At 38.7% G+C, this 22,766-nt stretch overlaps 1 protein-coding gene across 1 annotated transcript in view; it reads left to right on the top strand.

The window, feature by feature from the left end:
- The first annotated feature begins 873 nt into the window (after positions 1-873).
- The window catches only part of cacna1db (calcium channel, voltage-dependent, L type, alpha 1D subunit, b), a 102,231-nt gene continuing 80,338 nt past the window's right edge, over positions 874-22,766 (top strand). Inside the window, exons 1-4 of the mRNA XM_084389806.1 lie at positions 874-1,451; positions 7,676-8,024; positions 11,590-11,695; positions 18,122-18,261. Coding sequence (XP_084245932.1) covers positions 1,421-1,451; positions 7,676-8,024; positions 11,590-11,695; positions 18,122-18,261 — 626 coding nt within the window. The 5' untranslated portion in view covers positions 874-1,420. The remainder of the gene's footprint in view (positions 1,452-7,675; positions 8,025-11,589; positions 11,696-18,121; positions 18,262-22,766) is intronic.

Below are 22,766 nucleotides of genomic sequence, written 5' to 3'. Positions count from 1 at the left end.
TAATGGAAATACTGAATAATAACCCCATTGATTACAATAATTATTACATTTAAAAATAATAACACTAGTAACAACATGCCAGTCTGGGCCTTATGTGCCAGTTCTGGTGGCTCATCTTACCCTAAGGGTTTCATTTAATGTTTTTTCTTCAAAATAAAAACTTTTACTCACAAATCTAAAACCATGAATGTGTCCAAAAATCTCTCATTAACAAACAGACATAAAAAAACTCTGATATTCAGTATAATATTCTGTCATAAATCACTGTCTATTTCCCACAGAGACACTAAATTATATCAATTAAACTCAAAACTGTTTTGACGGACTAGAACTATTTTCACTTGTGGTTATTGGAGTATTATTGGATTTATTTGAATTTAACTATAAACTATTTGAGCTGTATTTTAATGAACTTAGAGCTCAGATTCATTAATGACGGGGATTTAAACTGTGATGTAATGGAGAAACCGCAAGAGCTCGCTGTTACACACACACACACACACACACACACACATACACACACACTTCACTGTATGTGTTTATTTACAGCTGAAGACAAATAAAAGTTAAAACAATTAAAAAAAAATAAGCATCACTACAGCTAGAAATGAACACTTGACATTACTGTAGATAACACAGGGCCTACTTCAGAATCAGAGTTGATGTAAATTATGATTAATCACTGCTATGGTAAATCAACAACATGATCATATCGATCGCTTTTGGACGGAATATTCGCGTGCACGCGCTCCATTGGCTTCCACCCAGTGGCACAGAAGGCTTGAGTCAGAGGATTAATATGGGGATTATCTGCTACACACAGGTAATCCAACACACACTCCCTAACTGAGCCCTGTGCTTCAACATATGGCCATAATGAGCAGAAAACATGCACTCAGTCAATGAGAGATGACGTTCATACTGGGAATCCGAGGTAAGATTTAGTTGAACTTTATCTGGGTGTATAAAAAGCTGCTTGACTTTATGAAGCCAAAGCTCGGAAGTAATACAGTGTGTGCAGGAACATTGTCTGAGGCTCAGTGACCTGTTGCAAAGCCTGTTAGATGTCCTGCAAAGGTAATTGAATATTCCAGGCAACTCTATTCCCCGAACACGGATTTAATTTAAAACAGACGCACAACTGCGAGCGAAACCAGTGTGTGTTTTCTCTCTGATTTAGTCCGGATAAAATAAGCATAAGACTGTCAGACTGACTCTAGGCATCTTTAATGGCGCTCAGTGGATTTAATCTTCATCGCGGAGACACCCGGATGTTGCGAAGAGGCTTCAGCATCAGCACCATCATCATCATCATTATGATCATCAACTAGCGGTCTAAACATGATAGATAAGATGTGATATAATCACGCGAGCTGGACTATAACAAACAGTAAAACAGGGTTTCAATGTGGAGGAGGGGATGGACGAGTCAGAGGAACCGACTGAAGGAGGTAAACACACAAATACAGATGTGACTAAATGCGTTTCATATTAAAAGGGCTTAACTGAGCGAAACTGGCGATATTTTGCTGTGTTGTCAAAGTGAGGTGAAGATGTCCATGTCAAAGTTGTGCTGAACGCATCAGCGCACATCATACTAGTGCCGCGAGGATCGTCATGGCTGGATATAAATATGCTGACATAAATAAGAACGTTTTGTTAGCCATTAAGTTATGAAATCGATATTTATGAATGTTCTCTTGAACGTTCAAAACGTCAAAACCCGTTTTTTTATGTGAACGCTATGGAAACATTCCATTGTATCATTCTTCAGTCATAATGGGAAGTTCTCTGAACATTCTGAAAGAAATAGTAACATTAAAAAATAAAAATAAAAAACGTTAGACAAACATCCAACTAAATGTTTCAGGTAAAACGTCCCATGAGCGATGTATCTATAGGTTAAGTAATAATGTTTTTGTTCTAACTTTTGGAGATCATTATTAAAGACCAGATAACTCTGAACGAACGTTATTAACGTTACTGGAAGAGTTTTTGTTTATAACTTTAAGAGAACCTTGAGAAAACGTTAGCTAAAGTTCCGAGAACGTTTCCCTGTTGGCAGGACATAAATATATATTAATTTGTAATGATATAGGCATGTATAATAGTAGTGCTTATATATTAGATATATTAGACATTAGTGCTCTCAAATCGATTAATCGCGATTTATCGCATCTAACATAAAAATATATAATAGGCCTATATATGTGTGTGTGTGTGTGTGTGTGTTTTCACATCATGCATGCACACACACACACACACACACACACACACACACACATTTACAAACTTTTATGTTAGGTATAGCCTATTTATATTTATATACAGTATATACAGTATATATGTATTATACTGTATACATATAAATATAGAGCCTAAAATTAACACTCAGCAAGCGCCAAATGTGAGTAAAAATCACCATGGCGAGTTTATGAAACAGTGTCACTCGGCAGGTGGCCAGTAACATTTTTATGAATTCTAACAATGCATGAAATTGAACAAACGTGAATGACGCTTGGGACAGTTGAAGGGCCAGTGCTTCATTGTCACGAGAGTGTAAGCCTTGACAAGAACATTCTAGTAACACATAGTCGGTTATGTTATAAGTGAATGTAAACAGTACTTATGACATGTAAACAGAAAGTAAATACATGTGTGTCAGTATCAGTATATTGGATCCGTGCATTCACTTTTAAAGTGGCAGCGGCCTAATATTCCTGCTGTCTGTTTCAGCAAAGGACAGAGAAAAAAATCACTCACTGCTCTTGGCTGAATAACTTTTGTAGCTTTAATAAGGATTAATTAATAAGAATGTTTAATTTATACAGTGAAGACTATGCAGGTATTTTACATTTGCTTACTTTATTAAATTTATGTACCTGAAAACTACTGCCTGAAAAATTGGAAAAGCACTGCTTATTTCATTTGTATCTTATATTTTATTCATTTGTGCTTTTCCTTGTAATTTGATTATTTGTCCTTTTTTTATTATGACTGATTACTTGTCTTTAATGATGTTTTAAATTTAGGCTAGTAGTTTTAGCTGTGGTATTGAAATTGGAATAGAGAATTGTAAATTTTTACTTGAATCTAAAAGTTTGGTGTCATTACCATAAATGCACATTGGCGTGCGAGATTTGCATCTCACGCTCCGCCCCGCAGCACGGGTATAAACATGGAAGCGGATGCACGCACCACTTGTCTTTCGCTTCGGAGCCAATCGGATGTCGATGTCTCTGAAGAGTGTTGGAGTGTTTTCAACGAACGAGTGTGTCGGTGCTTCTTCTGGAAGTCTCTCCCGGTGCTGGTGTGGTTACAGCGCGAGTGCAGCGGTGATCGCGAGCCTTCTGAGCTCTCAACTACTGTTTTAACAGCATTCTTTGTGTTTGTTTGTTCTGACGGTTGGTTAGAGGGCGTGAGTGCAGGCAGGCCACCCAGCCCGCCTCAGGCGCTGCCAGGCCAGGTGGCAAGCGCAAGTGCAAGCGTCCCTGAGACGGGCCACCCAAGGATGGAGCAACGAGCTCTTCGGGAGATGGTGACCGAACCACTCCCTCCCCCGGAGGAGGGCCGGGTGGAGAATCTTTGTTTTGTGTCTGTTTCTGTTCCCCGGAGTCCAGCGGCACCCACATTTTCAAAGAAAGAGCAAATACCTCTGTTCCTGGGTCCCAAGAGGGCCAGACTGGCGGTGTGTGACCCTGTAAAGCCTGGCCACCCCCAGCCCCATCTTGTATCGCCAGTCGGCAGCCAGGTGCGGTTCGAGGACCAGATTACACTTCTCACGCACCCCCTGCCGACCTGTGGTAAGTGTTGCACCGCACAGTCAGAACCCACTTCGGGCCGCCCTCTGGCCTTCCGAGTTGGGTCCCTGTCATCCACTTCGCTGCCCCACCCCGGGTACGTCTGGTCCTCCTGGCCCGGCTCTGGTCCTCCTAGCCCGGTTCGTGGAAGTCTGGAGAGTGCTTCCCAACCGGTCCAGTTGGCTCCTCTGCACCATCAGACTCATGTATACGATTCAGTTCGGCCGGCGTCCGCCCAAGTTCAGCGGTGTTCATTACACTTCGGTGTTGAGCGAACGTGCCTCTGTCATGCAGATATGAAGACCGGCTTCTACAGCCCGTACTTCATTGTACCCAAGAAAGGCGGTGGGTTACGGCCAATCTTGGACCTGCGAGTTTTGAACCGGGCCCTTTACAAGCTTCCGTTCAAGATGCTAACGCAGAAACGCATTTTTGAATGCATCCGTCCCCGAGATTGGTTTGCAGCGAACGACCTGAAGGACATGTACTTTTATGTCTCCATCCTCCTGCGACAAAGGCCATTCCTGTGCTTTGTAGGGATGTTGCGGTGACGGATTTTTTCCACCGGTTAATCGACGTGTAAAAAAACCGGTAATCCCGGTGTCACCGGGGTTGCGTGTCGGGGATTTCGGGTGGCCGAAAATGCGGACGTGCACACGTCTCAATTTACTTTCACTTTAATTAGCGGCAATTCAGTAGCATTTGTTTGAATTAATCATGGGTTAATTTATTTTATTCTTAATAAAAATACACAAAACAATAAGATACTCGCTTGTATTACACACATCTTTATTGCAAAATGATTAATAACTTAACACACCATGTAAAAACTAAACAAAAGCACTTATGAAACACCTTTAAAGTGCATTTATTAACAAAACGAACCACTGCACACATCGTGCAAGTATCAAAAAAGAAATTATATATAAAAAAATCACTATTCGTTAAATAAAGTGCCTGCCTTTTTCAGCAAAAAAAAAAAAAAAAACCCTGCACAACCATCGAATATGAAACGAACGAACATCAATAACTTCCAGTGTCCTTCATTTTTGTGGTGTGCTTGAAGATGTGCGTGTACAAATACAAATGCATATTAGCTTAGGCAATCTTTTATTATTAATAGTAAAATTCGGTCCGATTTTCCCGTGGCGTTAATGCAACCATGCACCGCGCTCTCCACAACGACAAAGAAGTTTTAGTAGCTAATAGATTTCCACCACCGAAAAACGCTTGCTGTAGCTCTGCTACAAGATTTATTTACGGAGAAGAGAAAAACACCCGTATAGTGTTTGTGGTGTGCTACCCTCATTCTTTATGTTGACTGAGCTTTCAATGTTGTTACGGAAAGGGTGAAGTTGATATGTTGGTTCTTGTCTCATGAACTGCGGTGCGCTTGCGGCAGTCTGAAAAGTTGAGGTGTTTTCATCTCGCTGCGCCTGGAAAAAATGAGCGCGTCGGCGCTTCACTTATGAGCGCGCTTGCCGCGCGCCTACATTTGAAATAACGAACTTGAGCGCGCAAAAGGTTCACGCTTGCACTCATACTGAAAAGCGCGCTGTTTGCATCCCTGTATTGACTGTATTGACAGATGTCTCTCTATATGGCTCTGGGTTTAGGTAGAGACCTTTCTACGTTTGTTGTTTTAAACTGCAAAAATGAGAAGGAAGTAAAACATTTTTTATTTAATATGTCAACAAAACATATGCAAATTCCGTGCGTATAAGAGAATTCCGTTTTCATGTGTACATTCCGTGATTCCGTCCGCGTTTTCTGCATCACGGAAATCATAGGGCCCTAGTAGTCACTAACTGAATTAAGTGCTTTATTACTATAGGCTAAAACTTCAACACGATGGGGACGGTGCCGGTGGTCAAGTGCTATGACCGGTAGGTGGGTTAAACACCGTGTATCACCGGTAACACCGACTATCGCAACAAGCCTAGTGCTTTGCGTTCGAGGGTCAAGCATATCAGTACAAAGTCCTACCCTTCGGGCTTGCCCTATCGCCCCGCGTCTTTACGAAGGTGGCCATTAACTGAGCGAGGTGGCCATTGCTCCCATGAGAGAGTATGGTGTTCGTATCAGTCTCAGGCGCAGTTGTGCGAGCACAGGGGCTTGCTACTCCAGCATATCAGTCAGTTGGGTCTTCGGGTCAATTGGGAAAAGAGCAAACTCGCCCCCGTGCAGAAGATCCCTTTTCTCGGTATGGAGCTGGACTCGACCGTTGCGTACATCAACTATCAATGTGGTCTACGCTCCCGACGCATGTCGCAGCTCGCCCGCCATCTCCTCCTATGGAGTCAGAAGCATCTGAGGTCGCTTCGTGCCACTTATATCCCTGGCCTGCTCAACCGTGCCGCCGACAAGCTCTCACAACAGCCTGTGGCCCCGGGAGAGTGGAGACTCCATCCCCAGGCGGTCCAGCTGATTTGGGACCACTTCGGGGCCGCACAGATAGTTTGCCTCTCCGAACTCATCCCATTGCCAGTCGTGCTACTCCCTGAAGTAGAATAACTGCCCTGAAGTGGAACCTGTTCATTGAGTGGAGTTCTTCTCCCCGAAAAGACCCCCGAAGATGTTCGATTGGTACTGTGCTTTCCTTCCTGCAAGATGGGTTGGAGCGTGGGCTGTTTCCCTCCACCCTCAAAGTGTATGTTGCCTCTATTGCTGCACATCACGATGCAGTTGACGGGAGATCCGTGGGGAAGCACGACCTGATCGTCAGGTTCCTGAGGGGAGCGAGGAGACTGAATCCGCCTCGCCCCTCTATACCCTCTTGGGACTTATCTCTGGTGCTGTCACCTCTCTCACGTCATCCTGAGACCCCAGCCTGGATATGTGCCCAAGGTTCCTACCACTCCCCTTTGGGACCAGGTAGTGAACCTGCAAGCGCTGGAGGAGGCAGACCCAGCCCTGGCTTTTCTCTGTCCTGTCCGCGGTCTGCGCCTGTACGTGGACAGAACGCAAAGCCTCAAGACCTCAGACCAGCTCTTTGTCTGTTACTGAGGCCAGCAGAAGGGAAAGGCTGTCTCTAAGCAGAGGTTGGCCCACTGGATAGTGGATGCCATCGTCTTGGCGTATCAATCCCAAGACACACCATGCCCTCACGTGCGTTTGGCCAATCAATAAACACTAACGTCACTGGTAGCTCCTATAGTGCTGGTTTAGACTCTGAAGTAGGAGCTAAATTAGTTCCTCCAAAAGGCATTCCTAGAACTGTTATGATCCAGCTGGGGATCGAACTCGGGTCTCCGATGTGTGTGTGTCCTTGACCACTGGAGGAGGTTGAAACCAAGTGCAGAGGAATTTGAATACAATGAGATCTCAAAAGTCTGAGTTTTATCTTTGGCTCTTTACTTCAGAGGGAAAACAGTCTTAGGCAACACTTTAGATTAAAGTCTCTCAGGGTAACTCAAACAACTCCCCAATACAAAAAGGGTAATCCAAAACAGAAGAGATCTCCTTAACATGATTCCAGAAAGGTATATATCCAAGAGTCCACAAACCACAAAAAAACATGGAATCAAAGTACAAAAACAGAAGGCAGGAAAAATCTCAGACCCAAAAATCCTTGAGAATGACAACGCTTAGACCAACATCAGGACTGAACAATAACAAAAGGCAGTGGGGCCTTAAATAGGGTTTGTCATTAGGAGTAATTCAACCATTTAACAAAGGAGAATTCATCTGGGTTGAAATAACGCTATCTAGTGGTGAAGTAAAGGGGCTTCAGACAAAACATTACAAGAACTAAAATCATTCCTAGTTCCTGTGCTGGAACACACCAATAGTTCCGCCAATAGTTCTAGGAACTGTGAAAAGGTTCCTTTGGTGTGAAAGCCCCTAACGACCATTCATTTTCTTTCTCTTTTCAGGGGCCAACTATGCCAGTGGTACCAGAGTCCCAGTCCCCAGTGAAGCTCCTCCCACCTGGACTGAAGAGCTGTCAATCACCAGGGTTCACTCACCGGCCCAGGCCGCCGCTCTCTCCTGGCAGGCCGCGATCCACGCCGCGAGACAGTCTAAGGACGTCCCGAAGACCTCGAACCCCTCGGCTCCTGCAAACGCGGTGCCCGTCAGCTCTCTGGCCCAGAGGAAACGCCAGCAATATGCCAAGAGCAAGAAACAGGGAAGCACCTCTAATAGCAGACCTCCCAGAGCTCTCTTCTGCCTGACTCTCAATAACCCTGTGCGCAGAGCGTGCATTAGCTTAGTGGAGTGGAAGTATCCTTATGCACTTGAACCATGAATACACAAAAAAAAAAAAAAAAAAAAAATTGTAATGGATTCAAGGAGTTTTGAGGTTGAAATTTAAAAAAGTTACAAATCCTTCCCTCAGTTTGACCCCCTTAGGAATGAATGGAATGTGAGGAATGCTTCAGATAGACATAGAAAAACCTAAAAATGCTCAAAATTCAAACAAAAAATGCTAAAACTTTACCAAAAAATAATTTTAGAATGTCTGCATGTGTATCTGAATGCATACTGAAGTAACTGACTTTAGGACCCAGAGGAACAGCTCATTTGCTCCAATTAGAGCTATAAGGCCATCTAGTGGCAAGAGTCATGAAATATCATGTTATATTATTATTTTTCCCCAAGAGGTCGGCAAAGACACCCAATGTAAGATATTTTGAGTTGAATTAAAAGCGTTATGCATGAAATTTTGAGTTATTCTGAATTTAAGTTAAAAAGAATGCGAGGAATGTGCTTAAATTACTATTTATTTATTATTTATTGATCAAATCAAGGAATTTAAAGGTAAATAAAATAATAAATAACAAAAATACAAAATTGCATTAAAAGATTGCAATATAAAATTGAAAAATTGCATAAAATTGCATAAAATTGCATAAAATTGCATAAAAATTGAAAAAATATTATCAAAATGAAATAAAATAAGCATTCTGGACAAAAAAAAATAAAGTCTAATTTTAGGGCTTCAGGTCATTTTGACCCGCGAGGGAAAGATTTGTTACAAAGTGCGAGTGAAGGATGACGGTTTTAAAGGGAGAGTAAAAATGCTGTCATCATTCACTGTCCAAAACTCGTATGTTTTTCACTTTTCTGCGCAACACAGACAAAAAAAAAAAAACAATGAGGTTTTATGTCACTGAGATTCAGTGAGACTTGGAATAAGTGGAGACTTTTTTAAGTCACTTTCGTGTCTGCTTTGAAGCTTGAAACTTTTTGACCAAATTTACTTTTATTATACAGTACACTCTTTAAAATTAAAGGTTCCAAAAGGGGGTTTTGGCAGCAATGCTGATAGAAGAACCATTTTTGGTTCCCCAAAGAACCTTTCCGTGATCAGTTCTTAAAAGAAACGTAACTTTTTTTCTCAGTGTCAAGAACATTTTAATAATCTAACGAACCTTTTGTGGAATGGAAAGGTTCCAAGCCAAGGTTCCATTAAACCAATGATGCAAATAAAGTACTTTTTTAAGTGTGTATGGAGAAACAGATCTGAAACAGCTGAAACTTCTTTTGTGTTCCACAGAAGAAGGAAAATCATACGAGTTTAGAGCGACGTTACAATCGAGGGAGCAGGGCAACTGTGTTTTATAATGTTCCTTTGTTTGTTCACCTTTATTGAACAAGGCAAGCCAGTTAAGAGTTATTATTATCTTATTTTACAGTGATGACCTGGCTATATATATATATATATATATATATATATATATAGATACAGGGAATAAAACTAACTTTTTGCCACACCTGCCAAATGCCGGTAACTTAAGAAAATGTACAGGCCATGAAACTGGTTTTGCAAAAATAGGGAGTTATGAATGTTATGAAATTTTAGATACCAGTGAAAATTCACAATTTTCGATTCCAATTTCAATACCACAGCCAAAACTATACCAGCCTTAGATTAAAATCTAAAACATTATTAAAGACATGTAAACAGTCAGTAATAAAATAAGAACAAATAATACAATTATAAGTAACAGCACAAAAAAAATACAATAGAACAATTATACAAATGAAATAGACAGTGCAGGTCTAGCAGAAGTATTTAGGTACAGAAATGGAGTAATGTAAAATGTAAAATAACACTGCATAGATGTCACTGTATAAATGAAACATAGATTAATCCTTATTAAAGTTACAAAAGTTATTCAGTCAAGAGAAGTGAGTGTTTTTAACATTAAAAAGGCAGGGAGCAGCGAGTAATGACTTGAGCTTCCTTTCGCATCTTCTTGTTGAGTATTTAAACTGGCAAGGCTTAAACTTTCGTGAATTTTATATGAACATATTGCCCTAGTTATATAGGTCTACATATTTATAGCTCTCACATTTATAAAATTTGTCAGCTCGTCTTTGGACAAGCTTGATTTACGTAATGTATCAAAACGCATTTGTTGCCTTATTTTAATTAGAAAATAAAATATTTTATGCATGATAAAACTAATCAAATAGATGTTCTGTAATTATAGCCTGGGTGAACTCCAGCTCTCCCGTCATCGATCTTTATAAAGAGAATTGCGTGAACTCGACATCTTGGGTCACGTGATCATAAGCGGTAAAATGACTTTGCATGTACCCTTCGCTAATGGCCTTGTTAAGTTAAGTTGCACACCTCCCCTTCCCATCAGGAGCAAAAACGCTGTTTGTAATTCGCCATGTGATGATATGTCAACTTCTGATTCAACCAATGAGATGAGTTTGGGGCGGGACTATCAATTTGACTGACCGGTGTTAGTTAGTCCGAGTGTTTAGAAACAATCACACATAATTAACATGCAACAGCTTTAAGTTAGGGATGCACGATATATCGGCCATCATATCGGTATCGGCCTTATAAGAAAATTTGTCCAATATATTAAAGCCGATAAATAATGTATTATTTCCTTCAGCTGTGACACTTCAGATGCGCACATGATGGTTTTGAATTGCTTGAAATATGATTGGAATCACTTCAAAAAAGGAAAATACAGTTCAGTGCAACAACAGCGCAAGTCTGTCATATCGGCTACATAAAATTTTAGGACATTTTTGATGCTCAAAAATTATCTAAAAATGTGGATTTAGATTTATCTGCCAATAAATCGGTTATCGGCTTTCAATCATAAGAATTATTGGTTATCGGTATCGTCCAAAATGTTCATATCGGCGCATCCCTATCAATTTGACTGACCGGTGTTAGTTAGTCCGAGTGTTTAGAAACAATTGCTAGTCACACATAATTAACATGCAACAGCTTTAAGTTAGGGATGCACGATATATCGGCCACCATATCGGTATCGGCCTTATAAGAAAATTTGTCCAATATATTAAAGCCGATAAATAATGTATTATTTCCTTCAGCTGAGACACTTCAGCATCTGAAGGAAATAATACATTATTCTCCATGATGGTTTTGAATTGCTTGAAATATGATTGGAATCACTTCAAAAAAGGAAAATACAGTTCAGTGCAACAACAGCGCAAGTCTGTCATATCGGCTACATAAAATTTTAGGACATGGCTTTTACTGGTGAGACTTTTGTTTTTGATGCTCAAAAATTATATAAAAATGTGGATTTAGATTGATCTGCCAATATATCGGTCATCGGCTTTCAATCATAAGAATTATCAGTTATCGGTATGGGCCAAAATGTTCATATCGGCGCATCCCTACTTTAATACCAAAAAGCCACATAATATGACTGACATGACAGGGTACAATTCAAATGTACAAATGATTTTCAGGTACAATTTTACTTCTTTATCAAGTTTGATTTGGTGGGATCTGTTGGGGAATGAATGACGTTATGACGTTTCTCCTTAAACCTGTTACTTCCAGACCTTTTGATATCTTTATACTGCTGTCAATTTTTGCCAACTGTGTGGCCTTAGCTGTTTACATCCCCTTTCCTGAAGATGACTCCAACTCAACTAATCATGATTTGGTGAGTATTGTGACTTCTCATTGGCTGTGTCGTGGGATTAGTGTCTGCTAATTGAGATTAGATGAGTGAATTAAAGAGGAATTACATAAGCACAATTACAAAGGCAAATTTCTCCAGAGGTGCTTGTCCATATTGCTCATGTCTTTGACTGCGGGTCATTTGCTCTGTTGCTCTCTTTTGTAGCTCAATTGCATCTCATAGACCTAGTTTTCAAACCTGGTCCAGAACTGCACATCTAAATGCCCTAGACAGTCTGCAATGAGAGTAAAAGGAGATCAAATAGATACTTTTGCTTAAGTCTTTGCTCCCCAGATCTTTCTCTGTAGAAAAAGACCACATGTGTCTGTTTGGTCCAAATCAAAATTTGTAATGTTATGCTTCACCTCATAGCTTAATGGATTAAGACTTTTTCTTAAAAATACTTCAAAGTGGACAAAATACTTCAAACTGTATTTATTTAATAATTATGGAACTATGCATATTTTAAACATTGAATTAAATGCCAGATACAGTTTATTCAATAACCGAATTACCAATAATAGTGTTACGAAACTGCTCGGAGACACGAAGGTAGAGATCCAAATGCAGCTTTATTAAGGGGCAATCCAGACACGTAATCCAATAAACAGGCAATGGTTCAAAACACAGGTAGACAGTCCAAACAAACAAAACACAAAACAAAACAAAACAAAACAAAACAAAACAAAACAAAACAAAACAAAACAAAACAAAACAAAACAAAACAAAACAAAACAGGCAGGGGTCAGAGGCCAGAGAGTAATCCAAGGAACAGGCAAGAAATCCAAAAACCAAGAGACAAGAAACCAGGGAAAACGCTCAGAAATGCAGTGTAACACTTAAACAAGACTTCGCGGTGAGTGAATGAATGACCATGGTATAAATAGACTGAGACTAACAGGATGATGAGACACAGGTGAATGCAATCAGTGAATGAGGTACAGGTGAATGTGATCAGTGATAAGTGATGATGAGTCCGGGCAGTGAGTTATGGGAAATGTAGTTTGTGAGTGATAATAGTCTCATGTGGAGTGCCCTCTGGTGGCTCTCAAGGGCACTCCAGCTGGTGACCGTTACAAATAGCTATAAAACAAGCCCAAAACACACCGGGACTCTTATTTTGAAATGTCTATGCTTTACTTTTGCCGGCTGCTCATTTAAAAAGATACAACCATCTGCGACATATTATAATATAAGCACCATAAAGTAAACAACGTCATAATTCATCAACAGTAGATCGTATGTAATCTTTTGCCATTAATGGCTGGTATTCATTGATTGTAAACTGCTTTGAATGTGCAACAGCACTGCATTTTCAATCTGAACATGCAACGCTCATATTTATTCAATGAACAATGCCTTTTGAATCACATTAAGCCGTATCACAATTCCTGTTATTCGCAAGCACGCAAACTCAAGTGCCTAATGCCCTGGGATTCATGCAGTCTGGTTATCATGACACTAGGCCTATGGTGTTTTTCTTGTAAATGCAGAGTGAGTTTTGCTTCTCTGAGCTCCAGGGCTTTGAGCATTGGGCTTGTCCAGTAAGATTAGCTTCAGTCGAGTCAGTGACACCAGTGTTTAACCTTTCTCTCTCTCTCTGCATTTCCATTGCACTCACTCATGCGTGCGCATCGATCATTTCCAGCCTACAAACCTATATTCTCAATTGCACACAAGCCTCTGGGAAAGCCCTTTATACAAACACTGGTGAACTGTAGTAAGAGTGGTTGGCGTCTCTGAACGCAACAAGCTGTGTATATTTATATTCCTCTGAGTGACACGAGTCCATCTGTAACCCGGGAGGGTGGAGGGGTGGGAAAAGAGGATCATAGGAGGATTATATCTTCACTCACTCTCTCATCTCTCTATCCACTGTCTCTCTCTTTCTCACGCCACAGCCCTTATCTCAGTCGACCAGCTGTTCGATTACATGCATTCTTACTTCAGTGTTTGATTGGTAAATGAAAATGCAGTTGTTAGTTACTCACCCTCATGTCATTCCAAACCTGTGCGACTGATTTTCTTCAGTAGAATGATGAATATTTGCGTGGGTGAAATCAGTGCATTACGACTCACTTCATTGTGTAGTAAAGCATCAAAGAGTGTTCACACGCGACTAGATGAAAGTGTTCTGATCATTTTTACTGAAAAATCTCCGTTGCAAAAAAGTTGCTTCCGCTGCCAATGCTTTCCCGTGCATGTTTGCAAGCCGATGGAGGGTATAAAATCAGTGCAGGAATAAGAATCAGTTGTTCAGATCATTCTGTGTGAACAGCATATGTAATGAATTGAGTTTCTTTGAATGTCACATTTAAATTGGACAAATAGCTAATGCTAATGCTAATGTAAAAAGACATTTTTAAGGTTATTTTTTTTATTGAACACTCACAATTTTTCAATGTTAAAGTCCCCCTGTGGTGAAAATCCAGCTTTTAATGTTGTTTATGTGTCTATGTGGTGTTTTTAATATGCTTTAAGACAAACCATGTGTAAATTCATAAGTCGACACCATTGCTGAGTATTTCCTCCTTAAAACTGCAGTGAACCAAAGACAGTCTCAAAAACACGCTTTGAAATCGCTGGTGTTTCTGACGTCACAAACTACCTTGTAACCAATCAGATCAACGTGTGATCGTCAACCAGTGGATCTCTGAGCTGAGTGAGTGAGTGGAGGCGGGGCTCATTTGCATATTCATAGAATCGCGAATACTAAATGAGGCAAGGGTGTCGAGTTACAGTCAAGATATTTTAAGGCATGAAGAAGGAAAAAACTTTGAAATATGTCATTTTGGTGATCAAAGATGAGTTTTAAGGGATACAATTATTGACTACAGAGGGACTTTAAGACCTGTCCATTAAAGGAAGAGAAGAAAACCCTTTTTAAAACCTTTATTTTTAAGAGTGTAGTGGATAATTTTGTGATTTCTGCTTCCATGTTTGAAGTCAATATTGTTACATCTATGGGATTCATGCAGCCTTATCCTGTGAGAAGATGCTGTTTCATAATTATTCTTGACACCATAAAAGAAGTGCTTAAAACACTCAGTCACTTCACAGTGTCTGCTTGCATGAGTTCCTGTAATGCTGACAGAGCGACAGGCTTGTTATCAATGACACTCTTGAGTTTGATTTATGTAAAGATCATCTTAGACGTATTCTGATACCATAATCTCAGACCCGAATGTCATCTTACTGTGAGTGTGTTAAACGATCAAACCACTTACAAAATTATGATCTCAAAGATGATTAAAAAAGCGATTAAAAATTATATTTTAGCAGAGTAGCAGACTTAATTAAATTAAAATGTAAATACAGAAGTAAAATGTGTATTTTTTGTGTATATACAATACACATATAATAATATATTTGTTATTTTTGTTGCATGAGTAGTGAACTTCAGTCATTTGTGAGATCTTTTGATACTGAATAAATAAAGCTGTCTGGATAGACACCATTGTTGTGTTGTTTCCGCATTTGAAGTGGTGAGAACTGACCTGTTTTTGACACCTCAATATCTATATACAGCATCTTTCCAAAGAAGGCTGGTAGAAATGAACAATTTCAAGTAATTAAGAGTACTGTTGTTCCAAATATCAGCCATGCTGTGAGCAGAGGCGGACTGGGACAAAACTTCAGGCTGGGAAATCTCACACTCATCCCAGACACCCACAACACATTCTCAGACCACGGACAACCCTATTTTTTGTATGGCCATCACATAAAAGTTTTTAAAAGTCCCCCTGTAGTCAATCATTTTATCACTTAAAACTCATCTTTGATCACCAAAATGACATATTTAAGAGTTTTTTCCTTCTTCATGCCTTAAAATATCTTTAAAGGGATAGTTCACTTTGAAATAAATTTTTGATATGTTTTAGCTTACCTCAAGGGCATCCAAGATGTAGGTGTCTTTGTTTCCGCAGTAGTTTCAATTTTGATATTTTTAGGTCAAACCGTTCTTGTCTGTCAGTCATATAATGCAGGTCGATGGTCATTGTCTCAAAACACAAGCACAGAGTCCAAATTAAAACAATTCCCCACGTCCAAATGAAACAATTCCCCATCATAAGTACACATTGATGGCCTAAGACACGAAACGAGCGGTTTGTGTGAGAAAACGAACAGTATTTATATCGTTGTTATCTCTTGAAAACAGCACACGTCCAAATGATCTGACGGCGCCGGCGGGTATAGATATATACATAGATGTCGCCTTGGCTACTGCAGTTCATTGGAACGAAACCGTAGCCAAGGCGAAATCTATGTATATATCTATACCCGCCGGCGCCGTCAGATCATTTGGACGTGTGCTGTTTTCAAGAGATAACAACGATATAAATACTGTTCGTTTTCTCAATTGCGGGTTTATATCTCACAAGTGCGAGTTATAAAGTCCAAAAACATATAGATATGTTTAAGATATGTTTTAAGCTAAAACATATCAAAAATTAATTTCAAAGTGAACTATCGCTTTAATGTAACTCGACACCCTTGCCTCATTTAGTATGAATATGCAAATGAGCCCCGCCTCCACTCACTCAGAGATCCACTGGTTGACGATCACACGTTGATCTGATTGGTTACAAGGTAGTTTGTGACGTCAGAAACACCAGCGATTTCAAAGCGTGTTTTTGAGACTGTCTTTGGTTCACTGCAGTTTTAAGGAGGAAATACTCAGCAATGGTGTCGACTTATGAATTTACACATGGTTCGTCTTAAAGCATATTAATAACACCACATAGACACATAAACAACATTAAAAGCTGGATTTTCACCACAGGGGGGCTTTAACAAATTGGCTGAATGAATGATTCAGTGACTCTGCAGAAAGAGTACCACCACTGACGCACAGACAAACATGGATAAGCTAATTGATACAAACCTTTTATCTCACAATTCTGACTTTATAACTCGCAATTGCAAGTTTATAACACAATTTGGACTTTATAACTCGCACTTGTGAGATATAAACCCACAATTGCGAGTTATAATGTCAGAATTGTGAGATAAAGAGTGACAGAACCTTTTTATTCTTTATTCCATAGCAGAAACAAGCTTCCATATTTATGACACACTATAAAACAAATAAGAATTTGTTGTGCCATAACTAACTATTTACAGCTATAATTGCAAAGCCAATGACAGCGCTGTGTAACCACATCCAACTTTGCCAAGCAAGAAGTCTAACTGAGCTTCAGAAATCCCAAAACAAGCACTGGGATCAGTTTACTTCGGTCCAGGTGTGTTTTAAGACAAAGCAAATGACCATTTTATAAACTACAGCATCATCACCTGCTTTTACTGCACATAACAACCACTATAGACCCATTAGTCTAAATCTGCCGTCCACTAAACCGGACACTGCGTCACTGTGGCCATCAGACGTCTGTCTTCGTCCTCAGACTCAGGCCTTATGTAACTGAAGTCCACAGCGAGTGAATGTACCTGAAGTATTTGATAAGCTTAAGTGCTTTAAGACAAAGGAGGGCGGGTGACGTAAAATTAATCCATGTATTGTCAACATTCGGGTTTGGAAAAGTGCCTTATATTGCAGTATATGAATGTGAAAATCTATGACTGATTTGTTTTGCACATAGACATGCAGTGTTCAGCAATGAGATTTTATTGTTCAAATGGGATTAATCTAGTCATTGTAGCTATTCTTAGTGCTGTGGCTTAGCCATTGTCATCCTGTCGCTTGAGACGTGGCCAAAGACAACATTCGCATCAATAACCGAGGATTCACATGAAACCAGGGCCTGACTTTTTGTGCCTTTATTTTATGGGGAAGTATGGACTCAAACATGAGATTGTAATTGCTGTCTATCACGTTTGCTGAGCCTGCTTCACTGTGCAATACTGAATACGACGACATAATGTGCAAAACATCCACTAGAAATAGAAAAATAGCTTACAGTAAAGTAATGTTGCACAGCGTGTGTCATTTCAAAGTTATACACTGGCTGTGGGAAGCGCTCAAGGTTGCCAGATTGGGACTTTTTGCACGTTTTGAAGCTTCCACATCTAGGATTGAATCTGGACATGGACTTGGAAACAGGACATATATCGTGGTGGATTTTAGAAATCTGATGTGTTGTTTATTTATTTGAGTGTATTGTAATTTAATGATGGACTAACAGTTTGAACACATTAAGGGGTAAAGAGAAAGGCTGTACTTTTCCAGGATTGGGGAAACCAAAAACACTAAATTGTGTCATTGTTCTGCCATTTTGTTAAACAAAAAATCAAAAGTAACAGTTGAATATTTTGTGCATATTGAGATTTTTCTCTTCGGTCAATCCAGCTTTAATATTAATTTACAAATCACATGCTCTTGTTCCACAAATAATCGCACAAAATGAACGAGATACTAAAATCTCTGTGTTCTATCACTGTGTTTCACAGGAAACAGTAGAATATGCCTTCCTGATCATTTTCACGATTGAAACCTTCCTCAAGATCATCGCGTATGGACTGGTGATGCACCAGAACTCCTATGTGAGAAACGGGTGGAATATGCTGGATTTTGTCATCGTCATTGTTGGGTGAGTGAACGGTCACAGGCTCTTTGTGTTTCGTTTTATATTCCTTTACAGGGTTACCCTGGTAAAAACGAAGTGCACTTTAGCATTATTACTGTAATAATATACTTTATAAGAATGTACTTAAGTGTGAACTGTTTTCAGACACTAAATTGCATGTTAGTTACAATTAAATGAAAATGTATTGAATGCAACTAGTTCAACTTATGTGTATTCAAATATGTTTGTAATTACACATTTTTAATGATATTGCAATTTAGTACATTTCAAATACATTAACTTTAAATATAAAATAAAAATTTGAGGCTTTACATGTGCTTAGTCAGCACATCAAAATAAGTGTACTTTTTTAAAGCATGACAAAGGTTTATTAAAAAGTGTCTTTTATTGAAATATGCAAGTCACATGTGTGTGAACATACTCACAACATTGTGACCTGTCTCCGCACTTTGATTGCTGTTTGTGACATGACTCTTCCTATGTGCTCATTAAAGTAATCGGCTGGCTAAGATGGGTTGCGGGTGATATATGAATAAAATGCAGGGTTGGACACTGTGTCTTGGTGTTTGCTATGAGGAATGGCATCCGCATCAGCATTGTAACCTCATGCCAATATTCAACAGTTCGCGTCACAAGTGGAGGTCCCGTGTGTATTAAAGGGCTCCTGTGTTACACGTCATCAGCTGTTTTGTCTTCAGGAGCCGTTTTATTTGTACTGTGTGCAATCAAAGACGAAATATGGATAAATCTAGCAGCAAGTGTTTTAGAAAGTGATTGCCTCTGTGTCCCTGTTTTATGACTGAGGCACAGCGGAGACTTAAATCCTGGGGATTTCAGGTCAAGCTGGCCGAGGAATTTGAGAAAGTGGCTTCGCTTTCTCATTCTTCGATTGCTGGATGTGTTACGGGTTGTTTTGGTTTGTGTCATGTTCAGGTGTCATGTTCTTGTCTCATGTCTCTAGCCGCGTTTCCATTACCCTTCAAATTGCGCGAATTGAAATTGAGAATTGAATATACGCCCAATGGAAACACGTCAATTTCGCAAAAACTCCCATTTATCGCAAAAAAGTTTTTCTGCTCGCATGAGGTTTTTCAGGCAATACGAAAGAGAAATATTTCGCGAAACTGCAATGGAACTGCATTTACAGGTCACCTGACGTAGATGACGCGGTGTGTTTCGACAGAATACGAGACAGAGTTCTTTATTAAATTCATATAAGACAAAAGAATTACAGGAATACTGGATTCTAAACCTCAAATAAATGCCACAATCAAGACCTGGAAGCAGAAATGAGGGAGAAACACCCAGAAACACCTCATATGTGGCGCTCACAAGTATAATAAGGGTCGTTCCTCACCATTAATGCTTGGAAAACACACATCTCCTGCGATTAATAATAATGGCCAGTGCAGTGGCTGGGATATAGTACATAAACCTACCAACGTCTGTTGCCATGGTTTTTGGAACGATTTTACTTATCGCAAGAGGAAAAATGAAGTTTTAGTCGCATAACATCGGTTAATGGAAACGCCGTCATTTCGCAATAGTTTTTTGTTGACATTTAGAAAAAAACGCAAAAGTTTTGCGCAAATCTGTAATGAAAACACGCCTTCTGTCATGTTTCCTGTTGTAATGTGATTCCCTGTTATAGTCATGTGATCCTGCCATGTGTTCCCCATGTGATTGTGTCATGTGTTCCCCATGTGATTGTGTCATGTTGCGATTGGTTCATTGTTTCATTGTGCACAGGTGTCCCTTGTCCATTAGTCTTGTGTGTATTTAAGCCCTCATGTTTGCCACGTGTCTTTGTCAAGTATTGTTTCACTGTAACCTCTGTTGGTAAGCTTCACGTTCACGTTCACGTTCACGTTCACGTTCATGTCCATGTCTTGAGTTCCATGCCATTGCATTGTTTTATGTTTGATCTTGGATCTTGCTTTTGAGTCCTGCACGGGTCCTGTTTGATGAACCCGAACCCGCAGTGATTAACAGAACACCCGACCCGAAACCCGACAGAAACACTCATTTTAGTCCGTACCCGACCCGACCCGTTTGACATAAAAACCGTGACCCGAATCACACCCGCATGAAATCTCCTATATGAGTTAACGTTAGACAAAACTTATTCTCTCATGTAGCCTAACACAAGCAATAAAACCAACATTAGCCAGTCTGAGTAGATGCAATTAATTAAACATTGCATTAAACAACACAATTAAAACTAGATGCGAAAGTTCGTCGAGACAAACTTTAAGTTGGCTTGATAAAGTCGGACCAGAAAGTTTGAAGAAGTTTGAAGTTTAAATTAGTTTGAAGTTTAAATTAGTTTGAAGTAGTTTGAAGTTTAAAGTAGTTTGAAGTTTAAAGTAGTTTGAAGTTTAAAGTATTTAAAAGTAGTTTAAAGTATTTTGAGTGGTTGGTTAGTTGTCACAGATGGTTACTATGGAGTTTTTATAGAGTTCTTAGCATGATCTTGGCATTATTTAACACAAAGAAAGAAAGAAAGATAGGTTAGAAAGATAAAAAGGTTAGAAAGAAAGATTAGTTCGAAAGAAAGAAAGAAAGAAAGAAAGAAAGAAAGAAAAAGAGTAGTTAGAAAGAAAGAAAGAAAGAAAGAAAGAAAGAAAGAAAGAAAGAAAGAAAGAAAGAAAGAAAAAGATTAGTTAGAAAGAATGAAGGAAAGATTAGTTAGTTAGAAAGAAAGAAAGATAGGTTAGAAAGATAAAAAGGTTAGAAAGAAAGATTAGTTAGAAAGAAAGAAAGAAAGAAAGAAAGAAAGAAAGAAAGAAAGAAAGAAAAAGAGTAGTTAGAAAGAAAGAAAGAGATAAAGATTAGTTAGAAAGAATGAAGGAAAGATTAGTTAGTTAGAAAGAAAGTTAGAAAGAAAGAAAGAAAGAAAGAGAAAGAAAGAAAGAAAAAGAGTAGTTAGAAAGAAAGAAAGAAAGAAAGAAAGAAAGAAAGAAAGAAAGAAAAAGAAAGAAAGAAAGAGAAAGATTAGTTAGAAAGAATGAAGGAAAGATTAGTAAGAAAGAAAGAAAGAAAGATAGGTTAGAAAGATAAAAAGGTTAGAAAGAAAGAAAGAAAGAAAGAAAGAACAAAAGAAAGAAAGATGGATTAGTTAGAAAGAAAGATAGATTAATTAGAAAGAAAGAAAGATGGATAAGTTAGAAAGAAAGAAAGAAAGAAAGAAAGAGAAAGAAAAAGAGTAGTAAGAAAGAAAGAAAGAAAGAAAGATCAGTTAGAAAAGAATGAAGGAAAGATTAGTTAGAAAGAAAGAAAGAAAGATAGGTTAGAAAGATAAAAAGGTTAGAAAGAAAGATTAGTTAGAAAGAAAGAAAGAGAGTAGTTAGAAAGAAAGAAAGAAAGAAAGAAAGAAAGAAAGAAAGAAAGAAAGAAAGATAGATTAGTTAGAAAGAATGAAGGAAATATTAGTTAGTTAGAAAGAAAGAAAGAAAGAAAGAAAGAAAGAAAGAAAGAAAGATGGATTAGTTAGAGAGAAAGATAGATTAATTAGAGAGAAAGAAAGATGAATAAGTTAGAAAGAAAGATAGATAGATTAGAAAGAAAGAAAGAAAGAAAGAAAGAAAGAAAGAAAGATGGATTAGTTAGAAAGAAAGATAGATTAATTAGAAAGAAAGATGGATAAGTTAGAAAGAAAGATGGATTAGTTAAAAAGAGATAGATAGATAGTTTAAAGTTTAAAGTAGTTTGAAGTAGATAGATGGATGAGTTTATTTGTTTAAATGAGTCTCAATGGCTCATATAGTATATAGAACGGCAGTTTGGTTTAGTCTTCAAGGTGTTTAGATTTAAATTTTTGTCGGTTTGAATTTTTTAGAACTCCCCAATGTAAGTCAATGGGAGTTTTTGAATGAGTTTTTTCGAGTTTTGATCGTCATTTTTAGGAAAACCGTAAGTCCTATCAGTCTGAAAATAGATAGCACACTTAGTCAGAAAAGTTTGAGTGTCTGAGCCGAGTTTGGAGTATGTAGAGTTAAAGCTCTAGGAGGAGTTACATATAGAATTTTTTAGTCTCAGAAGAATAATAATAATAATAATAATAAGTTTAAGTACAATATCAGTAAGTTGGCTTTCTCAAGCCAACTTAATAATAGAACAAAGAATGTTTTAGTAGGCCTGTTTAACTGTAAGCTTAAAGCTAGTAAATACTTTAGCAGATCGTCTCTTCTGGAACTCAGCAGTGTTCGCCTGGCCGCTGGTGCTCTTTGTAGCAGCACGAAAAATAGGCTAAAACTTTTATTCAAATTATGAATATATTAAATATGTAAAGCAAGCAAATTTTATTATAATCACTATAGCTTTCAATCAGATTCAGCGAGTCAATCAGATCCACGTGCAGGTTAGATTTATTAAAGTGCGAACACAAAGTAACTGGTGAAAACCCACTAAACCAGGGAATGTCCATTCAGCGACTGACAGAGGTTTGGCGTTTGGGGGGATGTAAAAAATAATAATCTTGCATCACAATAAGTGTATTGTGATTGTCA

This window comes from Rutilus rutilus (genome assembly GCF_951802725.1).
Source record: "Rutilus rutilus genome assembly, chromosome: 19".
Lineage (NCBI taxonomy): Eukaryota > Metazoa > Chordata > Actinopteri > Cypriniformes > Leuciscidae > Rutilus > Rutilus rutilus.
This window is presented reverse-complemented; position numbering and strand designations above follow the sequence as displayed.